Below are 15,281 nucleotides of genomic sequence, written 5' to 3' on the forward strand. Positions count from 1 at the left end.
GTAACGTGAGGGGCCCAGGAGGCCCTGACTTGCTTTGGAAAGAAAAAGAAGGGAAGGCCCAGAGCAGCAGAGTTTATCTTAAAAGATGGAGCCACTGATGCAGAGAATGACTATCCACATGGGCAGCCTGAACAGGGAGTAGGTTAATAGATGCTGGTCTGGAGCCGCACTGAATCTCTAGCTGGTACTGACTGCTGGGCCCCCAAGTGGAAGCAACCAAAGGAGAGTAAGCTTCCCTTCTTTCACACATGTTCTTCCTGTAGCTTGCTTAAAAGAACTGTAAAAACAAGACTTTTTTCTTATTTTGTTTTCCCCTCTCCTTAGTATTGCCTTTGTTTGTCTACGTTGTCCCTTTGCTTGAAAAGGAAGAAAGCAGAAAACAGGATTAGAAGGAACAGAGGAGCCTGAGGTAGTTGCTGCTACCCTGCTTGCATTATGAAGGGGGAAGAGCGCAGTTCTTCTTACATCTGCTTGGAAAAACAGATTAATAATCTGTTCCTCCTACTCCAGTCTTACTAGAACTAGAAAGAATTTTCAGAAAGACTGATTTTATTGAACTGTTTATTCTGGCTTAAAATAAAAACCTTACTTTCATGTAGCAAAGTACACTGAAGGTATGCCATGCTGCTAGTTACTGGGGTACAAAACACCCCAATTAGTAACCCAAACGAGTGGGGGAAGATGCATCAACAAAGACCTTCACAGCATGAATCATTGGTAATATTTACAATTTCTCTTGTTTAAATAAGCCTGGGACACCTCATACAGTATACATGGTTATTGCAACAGAACAGCACTTGCCTTTATGTTCAAAAACCTCAGAAGTTGTTCAGGATCATGATTTGTGGTTCCCAAAAAGGCATTGTTGATAACATGCAAAAAACATTACTAAACAATATTATCTAACTTCTACGGCTGCCAATACTGGACCTTAATAAGGAAACCAATTACAAAATACTTCCTTGTAGTGCTATACAAAAAGATATAAAATTAAGATAAGATTCTATCAACCACTTTTAAATATTCCAATTTTCCAACAGTGCAGTTTTCCACATCTTTATCACCACTGAACATTTTGAGGATAAAGTTAACAAAAATGAGCAAATCAGATCAAAAAATTTTAATCTTTGGATCCCTTTATTCCTGTGGCCTTCATATACATATACAAATGCAAATTACCAGATTCCTTTTTCAATTATAACTTAAACATATCAAAAAGTTGTAACTAGTCATTTAGAATTGACAAAAAAATCCATACCAAGTCATTTGTGGGTTTACTGGTCTAACAACCAGAATTTTTAATGTCTCCAAGCTAGAGTCTATCAAAATGCAAACAACTTCAAACACTAAGAATCCTCTTTAAATTGATTATGTCTACTGGTATTACAACAAAGTTAACATTTCAAGAATTGACACATGGAGGCATATTTTCATCCCAAGCATTTTAGAAGGAGCATATTAACTCATATGCCTGGTCCATTTTTTAAAAAGTGAATATTTACCACTAAGTAAAATGAATTGCAAGTTCTGACATATAACAAAATGTTTTATTTTTGTTCTTATTTGAAAAATCCTAATTTGGTCAAATCCTGTGATATGCCAGACATTACAAAATGAAGTTCTTGCAAGAAAGAAGAGTATCCAGTTTTGTATAATGGAAGAACATTTTCAAATCTTCATTATAATCCAAATGTAAAAATCAAACAAATTTAAAGCCTGAAAAGCTACTAAGAAAACAAACTAACTCAGTGTTCTTTAGCATATCAACTTTTGCAATAACATAGTATGTTTGCTGACTTAAAAATGTTTATTCTTTAAAAAATTAGTTGCTTTTTATACAGCTATACAAAGTTTGTAATGTTTCTTTGGCAATGGGATATAATGGAATTTTACAACTATATAAAAAGTTTCCTTTGCCTAAGAAACAATATTTACTGTGTGTACATATTTGTCTGACAAAGCAAGTTTTCTACTGTCCAGCACCCTAGTTGACAAAGTACAACTATCTCAAAAGGGATATTACAGGATTTCCAAAAAACAACCTTCAGTGGATCAAAACACTCACAGTATCGACGGCCTTCTGCATACAATTGTCCTTGTAACTTGCGGCAATTATTAAATACAGTTTAGTAATAAGAAAAATCCTTTCAGTGATGAAAAAATACTTAAATTCCATCGAAGTACTGCTTTATAGCTAACTATACATAAGAAATTACTTACCCTTCTATCTCAAATATATTTAATGCTCCTTGTTTTCAAAGATGGCCATTTTTCAAAAAGTAACTGCATTACCCCCCTTTGAAATTAAATAGTTAAATCCCAGTGCTGGTGACAAGTATACAGCAAATTAACTTCATTCTTTGCAAAGACTGAAACTAATTCTCTCGACCATGAAGATCTAGAAGTTCACCTGGTTCCAGCTTTCTTGTAGACTATGCCGAAACTTTGTTGTCTTTCTAGAAGAGACATCAGAATGTTATATTTTGTTCAAACAGATTTGCAGTCAAACTAGTTTGAGAATATGGAAAACGATTAATTGATTTTAGATGGCCACCAAAAAAAAGACATCACAGTATCTTTCCCAAAGGCTATTAAAAGAAACACAGAAAAACGGCTTTTTATAATTAATTTAACTTCTATTCAATGCACCCCTCATAGTTTGGCACACTTAAAGGGGGCTCGTCATCCAGGCTTGGAAACACTTATGGCATTATAGATTATGTAAAGATATCAACTTTCCAGTCAGCCTAGTTGCTGCATTATGCACCCCCTTCTGCTCAAGCCTCAGATGCTGCCTCACTCCATATCAATGCTACTGACTGGCTAAAGCATGCTCAGCTCCCAAAGCAGCTCAAAACTACAGGACTAACCCATACCAGTTGGTGAAGAATGCTTGACACAGTCAGGAAGTTGTGCCAATGCAAGAAAATTCAGGATTCCATAATGGACCAGAAAAATATCATGAAAATTTCTAATTGACAACTGCCTCCCCTCCCTCCCAAGCGAACTATCACAAGAACATGTATTCAACCTGGGCCAGAATTTTAACATAAGCTTACTTCTATCTATTTTTGTTTACTTGATGTATGGCACTCAGCGTGGATAATAAACTATCACTAATATTTTTTCTGGTCTGACTAACTTTCTGGTTCTAGAGCAGCAATGCAATGTTTGGGAAAATGTGAAGTTCCCATACAAGTGGTTTTCACTGAAATAGTGACGTTATGAAAGTTTCAATATTGGAATCAATGGCGCTATAACGACTTATCCCAGCAAAGGATCAGGCCAATTATGGTTCTTAGTAAAAACAGAACAAAAATCCTTTCCCCCCCAAAAAAGTGCCAAATCTATCTGAAGTGTCCCTTTAACCAAATGCATCACTTGACAGTTGCTGCTTAGGGAAGTCCACCTGCTCTGCCCCTCCTAGAAGGCACTAGAAACCAGAGGAGATACGACCTCAATCATGACTCCAAAGGAGTACATCATATAAGTTTTTGAGGTGGTTGTTTTAGAGTTTATATACTTTGGGGGGAGGACTCTACTTCTCACTTAACTCAGTGGCTCAGCCCATCCTGAACACGAACTATTTCAGTTGGGCAACTATTTTCTTATCTCTTATGCTTGGGGGAACTTTAAGCTTTCTTAAATGTTCTATTTATATAATTAAGACACTTTATTTAAGACAGTAAGGAAGTATGGATAAATTTGAGCTATTTTTGCTGTTTCAACAGTGGATGACATGGGAAATTCCCTTTCTTCTAAGTTCTTCCTATCCCTGTGCAGCATTCCATGGCACAGTTTTTATAATGTCAAAAAGTGAAAATAATCATCTTCATCAGACCTTGCATAAGAGCAATTTATAAGCACATCAGAAACTATTCTGGCTTAATTCTCAGTTTGATTCTTTAGAGTTGAAATGAGACTTTTGCAGAGGGCCAACTCAAGGCATCTGCATCTCTAAACTCAACTAACATCCTACTCTGAGGGTTTAAGAGGGATTTAACAACTGCATAGGCCTTGTGCTGACCCCTCAGTATGGGAGTGAATTGAATCCCTAAAGAACAGTTGTTTTTGTGGAAGACTGCAGAGGTAACTTGAGTATGAAATGCTTGATCAGGATAAGAGCTTAAAGCGGCTTACTGCTGTCTTAGAAAACTATGTGTTTCTCCATCAAAGAAAATACCAGAACTGTGGAAATAATTTTAAAGCTTCTAATATTTATTTTGTTTACTGTGAAAGGTTAAAAATGGGTGATAAATCCTGCAGTAAACGACTTTAAGCTACAAAAAGAGTTCAACCCTCCTCTTCAAATCCTTGTATTTTCAGAATACTGCTTAAGAAATGCCTCTGTTCCAACAGCCTTTCCTGACTGTACAATCCCAAAGGGCACTGGATCAGGTCCTATGTTCTTATTGAGAACGTAATTAAGAAGATAAATCCTTCAAATTGCACTAAACAAAATTCTATTAATACAAATATATTATTATTACCCTATATTCAAAGTCAGCAAACTCCCTGCCTCCACGACCACCTCTGAATCCGCCACGAAATCCTCGAGGAGCGCCAAAGCCACCTCTTCCACCTCCACGTCCTCTGCCACCACGGAAACCAATTCCTCCTCTACCGCGGTAGCCGCCACGACCACGATTTGAACGCAGTGGTATGCCGAAAGTCTCCGCATTTAACCTTCTTTCTTCAGCCCAGGTTGGTCTCCGTTCTCTATCACATATAAAGCAATAAGATCCCTTTAAAATTTGTCTAAACTTTCATTTTGAAGCAGCCTACAATGAGAGAGCCTGTCCAGCAGCACCCAAGTCATCACAAAATGCACTAAAATGAACACTTCCGCTTATCTTTCATATTTAAGTTTTGCTTGCTGTGATACCTATTTGTAGGTATTTGAATGCCTGGCATAATCCTTTTAGTATAATGGAAAGGAATATTTTACTGTAGCTATATACTGTAATATTGCACTGAGAATTTCACTTTAAGATGGAATGCTGCCGTATGTATGCTACATTCTGCACAATTACAAAGGCTCTATGTTGATTCAAACAGGAAATTGAAAAAATTAGTACCAGGAAACTTGAAATTAGGCCTTAGTTTTCTATTTTCTCTATCTGATGGCACTGAAACAGCACTGAACCTCCAACTGGTGCAAAGAAGTTATAGAAATCCAAATTGTTGTCTTCCTGCTAACAGTGCATCACTGGGGAAGCACTGAATCAACTCTCAAAAAGTGCATCACTCAAAGGACCTGTGTTTATTCTGCATATTTTTATACTGGGAAACTGCAAGTGGGACTTGAACTTTGGTTGCTTTCCAACCATAGTCACGAACTTCATTTTTAATCTATAAACAAATTAATGCTGATGCACTGTATTATGAAATAGACATGCACAGAGGAGAATAATGGGCTTCCCATTGCAGGGCATACCTATTGTCATCACAAGAGATGTTATCAAAAAAGGATTTGGTTTTGTCATAGTAGCAGTTGGGTCCAAGTGGATCTTCTTCATCAGCATTTCCTTCACTGTTTTGGGTGTCAACACCTGAGTCTCCTTTATCTTCCCCATTTACAGGCTTCTCTGGTTTCTCAAGTTTATCTTCTAGAAAAATAAAAATAATCAGAATTCCTCCATTCTAATAAGATTTAACAGAAAAGGGCAACACTAACTTGTGACAAAATTTAACCCCATAATAAAAACAACGAATTTTTAAAATAAAAAAATTCTAAAGCCTAAACATAAAAAGTGGAACAGTGTTTAAAAAAATCTGACCTTCATATGGTTCCCATATGAAAGAACATATATAGCAGTTAGTTATGACTCTCATAATTTAAAGGGAAAACTTCTTGAAGATCTAATACATGGGAATAACCATGAGATAACACCATTGAGAGAAGGTGAGTATCCAAATGTAAATAGTCACAACTGTAGCCATCTATTACCTAGACCTTCTAAATTAGGGTTTGTGTTATTGCTGTCCAGTGGACTGAGGTCCTCTTGAGTTTTTGCAGATTAAATAAGGTGGTATTAGTAGATGAGATATTAAAATCATTTTATAGTTATGGATAATGTGTGTTATACTTGTATTGAAGTGTGAATTTATTAGATTCTTAACAGGACTAAAGATCTATCATTTAACATACATGAACAGAACATATAATTAATGACAAATACATAAAAAAAAAAAACTTTGCTTCTTCATCCTCTTTAAGGATTGAGGTTTATCAAAAGAACTTCTGATATACTATAGAGGACTCCACTGCAATGTTATAGTGCATTGCTAAGTTAGCCAGTTCTGTAATAGTCCCCAAAAGTTAAATTATCTTGCTCGGATCTCAATGCCTTGCCAAAAAAGGAAAAAATAAAATGATACATCAAAAACTGAACTTTGTGCACATCGATGTTAAATATTTACAACACTTCCCCTTAGCACTATGTGTTAGTAACCTTCACTGGTCTACTGCCACACACTGCATACACTTCCTCAAACGAACATGTAAAGCAGCATCTTCGTTCAAGACATCTACCCAAGACAGACCACCACCAGTAACAGGGCAGCGAAGAAGCCCTTTCTACATAAAAATGGCCACAAAAAATCTGATTTTATTTTTTGCCAGTCCCCACATTTTAAACTCTTGCATTACAGAGCTCTAAAAACAGTTACTAACCTTTCCATAACTGTTTTTCTTTGAGATGTGCTGCACATGTCCATTCCACTCGGGGGGGGGGGGGGGGGGGGGGGGGGGGGGGGGGGGGGGGGGGGCGCGCTCCAAGCACAGCCGCCGGAAGTTTATTCCTCGGTGGTATCCATTGGGTGCTCGCTAGTGCCGTGCGCTCATAGCCCCACTATAAAGCGCCCAGCCAATCTGCACCTCTCAGTTCTTTCTTTCTGGATAACTCTGAAGAGGGGTAGGAGAACGGGTTGTGGAATGGCCATGTGCAACACATCTCGAAGAACAACAGTTACAGAAAGATTAGTAACCATTTTTTCTTCAAGTGATTGCACAGACATGTCCATTCCATTGTAGCTGGTTCCCAAGCAGTAACTCAGGTTAGGTTGGACTGTAAAACAGCGCGTCTGGAATTGGCATCAGCCCTGGCCTGTTGAGTAATGGCACAGTAAGTAGAAAATGTATGTACTGACGAACAAGTTGCTGCTCTGGAGATGTCCTAGATAGGGACCTGGGCCAGAAACGCCGCTGATGAAGCTTGCGCCCTCATGGAATGGGCAGTCAGGATAACTGGCAGTGGAACACCTGCCTGTTTGTAACGTGTGCGAATGCATGATGTGATCCAGGAGGAGATCCGCTGAGCGGAAATGGGGAGGCCTTTCATTCTATCAGCTATTGCTATGAAGAGTTGAGTGAATCTATGGAATGGTTTGGTCCTATCAATATAAAATGCTAGGGTGCATCTGACATCTAGAGAATGGAGCTGTTGCTCCTCCCTATTCACATGTGGTTTCAGATAGAATACTGTGAAACCACCTTCGGGAGGAAAGCAGGGAGAGGGTGCAACTGCACCTTGTCCTTAAAGACTACAATGGACAGGGGCTCTGATGTAGGGGCACGGATCTCAGAGATTCTTCTGGCCGAAGTAATAGCCACCAGAAAGGCCATCTTCCAGGAAAGGTATGACAGGGGGCACATTGCCAGTGGCTCAAATGGGAAGCCCGTGAGTTTTGATAGAACCATGTTTAGGTCCCACAGGGGGATGGGCTCAGAATTTGAGGGTATAGCCTTTCCAGGTCCTTGAGGAAAGGAATGGATGTCTCGTGTGAGAAAACGGATAGGCCATCTAGAGAGAGAGAGTGTGTGCGCGCGCGCACTTAAGAACAGTCTGAATCAACAATTGCATAGGCAAGAGATTGAGTTGGGAACCCCAAACAGAAAAACGCTTCCACTTGGTGAGGTAAGTAGCTCTGGTAGAGGTCTTCCTGCTACCTAATAGGACTTGGCAGACCTGTTCTGAGCAGACTAACTCTGCGCTATTCAGCCATGGAGCTTCCATAATGTCAGGTGGAGAGTGCTGAGGTTTAGGTGACACAGGGGGAAGGAGAACACTTCTCCCTGCCTGTTTAGGACTCCTTGCACATGGCTGCGGTGTTGTCAGTGAGCTTGAAATGTGACGGACGACATGTAACAAAAGCTCTTCTGGGGGACCACAGGCCTCAGGTTCTGAGGGGCCCTACATGAGCTCCCCAGCTTAACTCTGACATGTCCAAGACTAGGGAATACCTGTGCAGACCCTCTGAGGGTTCCACTACCAATCGAGGGAGGTGAAGACCAGGGGAGGACTCTGAGAACCGAGTCCAGATAATGGCAGTTTGGTGAGTACACTGAAGCAAGCCAAGCCTGAAGGGACCTGAGGTGTAGCCTTGCACGTTGCACCACATACATGCATGAGGCCACGTAGCCTAAAAGTCTGAGACAGAAATGGTGGTTCTTGATGTGCGCTATTAGTGATGTAATTGCCTGAAACTGGCCCTCTGGGAGGAAGGTCCTGGCCTGGGTGGAGTCAAGTACCACTCTGATCAATTCTATCCTTTGTACCAGAGTGAAGATAGACTTCTGCTCATTTATTAGCAGGCCCAGGGCCTGGAAAGTTGACTGTCTGAGGCAGATGCTGGATTCTGCTTAAGCTTTGGATCAGCCTTTGACTAGCCAGTTGGGGCAGATTTGCACATCCCTTCTTCCCCCACCCCATCTTCTCAAGAAAGCCGTCACTACTGCCATACACTTTATAAAGACCTGTGGGGCTGCCAACAAGCCAAACAGGACGACCACAAATTGGTAGCGGGTTTTGTTCATGAAAAACGTGAGAAACCTTTCGTGGCCTTGGAAAATTGGAATGTGGAAATAGGCGTCTCTTAAATCCAGGGAAGCTTACTAGGCCCCAGGAAGTGGATGATGGAAGCTAGACAGACCATATGAAACTTCAGCCTCTTGAGGTAGCTGTTGAGGCAGCACAGGTCTAGAATAGGTCTGAGGCCACCCTTGGCTTTCGGGATTAGAAAATAGCGTGAGTAAAACACCTTCCCTCTTAAGTCCTATGGAACCTCTTCCACGGCTCCCACCGGGAGGGCTTGCACCTCCTGGGCTAGAAGTTGCTTGTAAGAGGGTTCCCTGAAGAGCGACTGGAGAGTGGGGGGCGACATATAACCCACCTCCACGGTGTTCAGCACCCCATGGTCTGTGGCGATGGGAGACCATGCTGAGATGAAGTGGAACAGGCGGTTTGAAAACGAAGGGGACACAGGATCCAGTGATATAGGAACTGGTATAATGCCTTCAGGCGTCCCATGAAGAGGACAGTTTCGAACCCCTGGAATATCTGGGTGGAGCTGATAAAAAAACGTGCTGGCCAATGGGACAGGTGTCCTTCTTTCAGAGGCCATCAAGAAGGAGCATCTTGAATGGGGCCCTGGCATGGGGGGGAAGTGAGGGGGAAGGGAGGGATGTGGGGGGAATGCCCATGGGTTCAAAAAAGGTCACTACATAGGTAAAGGCCAATGACCACCAGGCCAAAAAGTCGGAGGCATCCCTGTGGCTGGGTTCATGGCGGGGCCGGGAGACCGGAAGGATTATGGGGGTGACTCCTTGGGCAAGAGGGGTACAATTCAACCTCTGACTCCAAGGATGAGCCTTACTTTGTGGACAATGGAGGTGCGGTTCCCACCGGTGCTGGAGATCGGTTCTGGGGCAGGGAAGCTTGCACCGGAATTAGCAAGGACGGTTTCCCCCTGGATGGTATTGTGCGGCCCAGAATCAGATGGCAGCTAGGAGCTACCTGCTCCCTCCTGCCCACCGGCACTGACGACTCTTGTACTGCCGGTGATGGCAGTACCTAGAGCACCAGGAGGTTTCTGGCTGTGGCAAATGCCTCGGGAATGGATGGCACTGCAATTGTGCTGGCACCACTCTCCCTCCGGTGTCAACAACTCATCTGGGGCCGGATTCAACGGTGCCTGCGTACAGGCTGGAGTCAATGGTGCTGCCTGCAAAACTGAGGCAGAGGAATGGTCCAACCTAGGTTGCACTCCGCTCTCCATGCCTAGCCTTGTTCCGATGTAGAGAACGTTCCCTCTCGGCCAAGAATGGCAAGCAGAAATCTCAGTGCTGCTCAGCGGGAGGAGGCCTCCTCACCGACATTGAGATTCTCGGTGCTGAGTCCAACCGGCTCAGCTCGGAGGAAGGACTGAGCACCACTTCCATCAATAGGAACGTTAGCCAGCCTCCCAGTCCTTCTTTGTATGAAGCTTAAAACCATGGCAGATCTGACAGCAATCTCTGTGAGCCTCACCCAAACACTTTCGGCAACTCAAAGACAAAGCCCTGTTGCAGGAGGCACAGGGCTTGAAGCCCATTGACTGGGGCACGCCTTGGAACTGGGAGCAGATGAAACTCAGTTGATAATGAGCAGTTGAAACTCAGTTAATCTAGCTGACACTTCTCCTTCAGTGATTTACACTCTAAAAGTTCAGAAAAAAAACAAAGGAAAAAGTCCAGAGAATAGCTTGCTGTAGCAAGGAGAGCAGTTCCAGCGACCATCACAGGCAGTAAGGGGGCACAAGTTGCCAGGTCTTTATACTGGCACTATGAGCACAAAGCACATGAGGGTGCCAGAATCGACCCGACGGATACCACGCCACCTCTCCTCCCAAAAAACCCTGCGCCTCCACTTCCCCCAAAGCCACCCCTTTTTGCCCCCACAACCAGGTAAAAAGAGGGCTATGCTCTCTCACTTTTAAAAGTGGTGGGGCCATTGCCACATGACCCCCCCTGTTCCAGCACCCCTAGTGCGCACACCCCTATAGTGCAATGGACATGTACAATCACTCAAATAACTACTCCTCCTCTGGCTGCTCCTAGAGGAGGAGAAAGGCAAAGAACAACAAATGGATACACTGGCAGAGAAAAAAAAAAAAAAAAAAAAGACCACATACATCCTCCTCTCCAATGAAAATATTTGCCCCAAATTCTCATTTTGGTATCTCATTTGACTTTCATGTACTGAATTAATGGACTATTGACTGACTTAAAAAATTGGCTAGGGAGTTAAATATATTAAAAAGTTCCAGAGTTGGAGCATAATCCATTGATTTTTTTCCCTACATCCCACCATCTTTCCAGAGCTCAAACATTTACTACCTTTTCCTATTGGGAAAGATTGCTCATAAACAGGGATGCTAGAAAATACACCTGCTACTGCTAAGTAGCACAATTTTGGATATTCTGTACTTCAGAATTGAAAACAAAATTCTTTAAAAAACCCAGCCTAAAATACTGAGCCAAATATTGTTTAGAAGTCTTTCAAGCCATTAATACATAAAGAAACAAATCTGTTAGTTTTTTTTCATGGTATCTATTTTCCATCAGTTTCTAGAAAGCAATGATATGGCCTTTAAAGAAATTTTCCCAAAAGAGCCTTTGCTTTATTAAGCCACACAAACTATTTCTTATTTTCCCATGCTGAAATCTAGAACAGAAGTGAGTTTACCTTTTAATTTAAGTTTATTATGAAATTCTCTATCAATTTCCTCCTTGTTGAATTGTGCATTTGCACTTTCAAAGTCAAAGTCCTTCTCAAACTTCATTGGGCCATCCCGCCTAATACCAAATCGTCCTCTGCCACCACGGTGACCACCACGGCCTCTTCGTGTTGAAGGTCCACCTGGAGCTGTGAGAATTTAGGATTTGAAGAGATTCACAACTTTAAGAATGCCCAGTATGACAGGTCTATATCTCATGCACCAACTTTCTGCATCTCTTGTGAGTAAATATCTGTTGTATCAGAGAGCACCTCACAATCTTATTCACCTATAATAAATACTACAATAGAATAGAAGTTAGGCCTTCCATGAGGATGTTCGATTACCTTGATTAAGCAAAGGTTTAAGTCAGGAAAAACAGTGAAAAAAATACTGTTTTGAATTTTAAGATGTTTGCAGCATTTTAGTCTTTGACAACTTCTATAATAAATGGTCAGGGCTTTGCATTTCACACCTGCTGTATTTATCATCTAGTTACTAATATTTGCTTTTACAACACTATTCAAATCACTACTTAATGCACTGCCATCAGGGCAGGTGTTTCCTTTATGCATGATTTTTGCTCCTGGTATCCCATTTCAACACTAACTGTTACCATCCACAAGTAAATGACATCAGTTCCTTAAAACTAATTAGGTGGATTTTCTATATTGCTGTGCTCTGTACTGCAGTGAAAGTCTGCATGGTTTTAAGCTTTATAAATTATAACTAGAGAAAAGTTTCCCATCACTTTCCTAAAATATAAAGTGAGCAGTTACGAGTTTTGCAGGTTGTGTGCGCGCATGCGCATATAATTTAGCTACTAAAGCCTTAAAATTAACATCTCATAAAACAAAGGTAAGGTTTTTCTCAAAACAGATTTAATTTACCAATTTGTCGCTTGTTTTCATTTCTGAGTTGCTCATTTTCTGATCTTGAAACCTTGTGTGCTTCAGCTACAGATGGAAAATAATGTAGACGAGCAAGTCATATCTTTTTATCATTCTTCTGTACACAACTATGTTATGTAGAATTTCAAAATCAGATAGGTGATAAAGCTTAACAGAATTATAACAATTCCCCCACCCTAATGATGGAAATATGTTTTTTAATTTAAGAAAAATTAAACAAGTTAAGATTACTAGAATTCATTGGGTAAAAAAGATGAGATTTCAGACCTCCACTGGCACATAAACTACCATTATGCAGTATGAATAAAAATAAACTTTAAAACCTCACTTAAAAGGAATCCATAAACCATTCAAAGGAGAAAGCACAAGACAGGTAAAAGGAAAATATCCAAAGTTCTACCTCGTCTGTGCTCCTGATTCTCTAAAGATTTTTGGCTACCAGATGCGAAAGGTCTGGCTGGTATAGGACTCCTTCTCCCAACAGGTGCTGGAGCAGGTAAATGGGCTGAAGCTGTTTGTACTGCTTGTTCCATGGTTGGGCTCTTTCTCAAGTGGTCTATCTGAGGACTTGAACGACCTAAAATGTAACCAGGGAGATCATTTCTTATCTACAAATTTTATTTGTGGCTCTCAAGTCAACCAATCTAGACTGAAGGGGTTATCTGCCTTACCAGTCAAGACAGCTGTGTCCAAAGAGGAAATAAATATTTCTGCACCCTCAGATCCACTAATCCAGACTGAAGAGATATATAGCAATTCCCCTTCCCCCAGTCTAAAAGAAAAAAAAATGGGTAGGACAATTAATTCCTACCAACCCAGCCAAGAGTGTTTTAGCTATGGAATGGAATTTTCTGATGTTTGGGTGGTAGGAAATACTCTTCCCTCTTCCTTTCTGTGAAGACTGAGTAGAAGGTAACTGCCCTCCCAATGGCAGATCTATACTTATCTATATAATTAATTTAGTGTATTGCTGTGTGAATGTTCTACAAATTAATGAACAGCAATGGCTAGTGCCAGCTATAATGCAGGCAGATGAGCTGTGTAAGCTTCTTCACAGAGTTCTGTTCATACACTTCAATCCTGATTTGCAACATGCCTATGGCTGCAGTAGCAGGTATCTCTTGAATAGAGACACCCAGACATGCATAAACCGCAGGATAGCATGAGTGATGTTGACAAATTTCTGCTAGAAAAAGGAAAAAAACAAAAACAAAAAAACCTCACTTGTGATTCAGATTCCAAGAGATTAGAGAGTGAATGAACCCACTGCCCCCCCCCTTTTTTTTTTTTAAATTAAGCCACAACCTAGGCCTAGGATCTGAAACAAGGAATGAGTGCCAAATAGGTGCCAAAAATCTTGCTGATGCCTGACTGGAAGGTTTAGGCAGGTAAAGCCTTCAACCCAAGACTACATCTTACACATTAGTTCTAAAGACCATACAATTTTAAATATATCCATAGAAAAAAACCCAATCTTTTCTTTTAATAGTTGAGTTTGAATGTTCAACACACTTTCCCAGTTATTGCAGCATCATTTCTACTAATATAACAACTTTGGTAACTGATTCTATTATAAAAAGAACAGGCTGCTACTCTGAAACCTGATTCTATTATGGATCCTGAAAAGAAGAATCTGTTAGTCTCTGATCACAAAGTTTACCTAAACCTTGACAGAAGATAAATCTATTAACAAAGTTAAATATTTTTTTCATCTTTTAATAAATGGAGGATCGAAGGGAAACAAAATGAAGACCAATTTTTTTATTTTTTAAAAGAAAAAAAATAAGTCTGCTGTTCAGTTTTTCCTCACCACCCTAATGCCACTAATAAAAGGATATTTTCGGGAGACTTTACTCCTGAACTTTCCTTTTTTTTTTTAAATATGCCATAGAGATTTGGCCAGGCAATTTCCATTACTGTTGGGTTCAATGGCTTACCCCCCACATGCCACTTTAAAAAGCAGATGTTGTAAGGAGTGTTTTAAGCAAGACATGAAAAGTAATTCTGTTCTTCTCCATGCTTATGAGGCCTCAGCTAGAGTATTGTATCCAGTTCTGGGTACCACATTTCAGGAAAGATGTGGACAAACTGGAAAAAGTCCAGAGGAGATCAACAAAAAAGATTTAAGGTCTAAAAAAACATGACTTATGAGGCAAGATTGAAAAAAAATAGGTTTGTTTAGTCTGAAGAGAAGATGGGGAGCAGAGGAGGAAGACATAACAGTTTTCAAGTACATAAAATGTTGTTACAAGGAGAAGGATGAAAAATTGTTCTCATTAACCTCTGAGATTAGGACAAGAAGCAATAGACTTAAATTGCAGCAAGGGAGGTTTAGGTTGGACATTAGGAAAAACTTCCAGTCAGGGTAGTTAAGTACTGAAACAAACTGCCTAGGGAGGCTGTGGTATCTCCTTCATTGGAGGTTTTTAAGAACAGGTTAGACAAACATTATCAGGAATGGTTTAGTTATTACATAGTCCTGCCTTGAGTGCAGGGGACAGGACTAGATGACCAACTGAGGTCCCTCCCAGTCCTTCACTTCTGTGATTCTGTATTTGAATTTGTAGTGATACTGACAATATAACTGAATAGCTCCAAGGATATTAAGAAAAGCGTAACATAAGGAATAAAGGCTTCACAGCAGGGTCAAGTAGAATTTTAGAAGTCCCTCAGCCCATATACATCGGAGAACTTAATGTTTATCATGCTATCTATGAAATTAATCAAGGAATTCCCCAACAACAATTACAAAAATTCACATTAACTACATTCAATGTTTATTTTAAACAATCTGAACTAAGCAGTTTAACTTTTTTTGTAGAAGAAATTCTC

General features: G+C 40.6%; 1 protein-coding gene across 4 annotated transcripts in view; it reads right to left on the reverse strand.

Moving 5' to 3' along the window:
- Window positions 1-544: 544 nt before the first annotated feature.
- LSM14A (LSM14A mRNA processing body assembly factor) overlaps window positions 545-15,281 on the reverse strand; it is a 33,320-nt gene continuing 18,583 nt past the window's right edge. For 2 of the 4 annotated variants that reach the window (XM_034788283.1, XM_034788282.1), the window contains exons 5-10: window positions 12,850-13,026; window positions 12,429-12,494; window positions 11,508-11,687; window positions 5,438-5,606; window positions 4,491-4,719; window positions 545-2,456 (exon numbers count right to left, since the gene is read on the reverse strand). In XM_034788283.1, coding sequence (XP_034644174.1) covers window positions 2,433-2,456; window positions 4,491-4,719; window positions 5,438-5,606; window positions 11,508-11,687; window positions 12,429-12,494; window positions 12,850-13,026 — 845 coding nt within the window. In that variant the 3' untranslated portion in view covers window positions 545-2,432. Of the gene's footprint in view, window positions 2,457-4,490; window positions 4,720-5,437; window positions 5,610-11,507; window positions 11,688-12,428; window positions 12,495-12,849; window positions 13,027-15,281 lie in introns of all 4 variants that reach the window. The other 2 variants (XM_034788280.1, XM_034788279.1) reach the window with 1 other exon arrangement.

This window comes from Trachemys scripta, chromosome 13 (assembly GCF_013100865.1).
Source record: "Trachemys scripta elegans isolate TJP31775 chromosome 13, CAS_Tse_1.0, whole genome shotgun sequence".
NCBI lineage: Eukaryota > Metazoa > Chordata > Testudines > Emydidae > Trachemys > Trachemys scripta.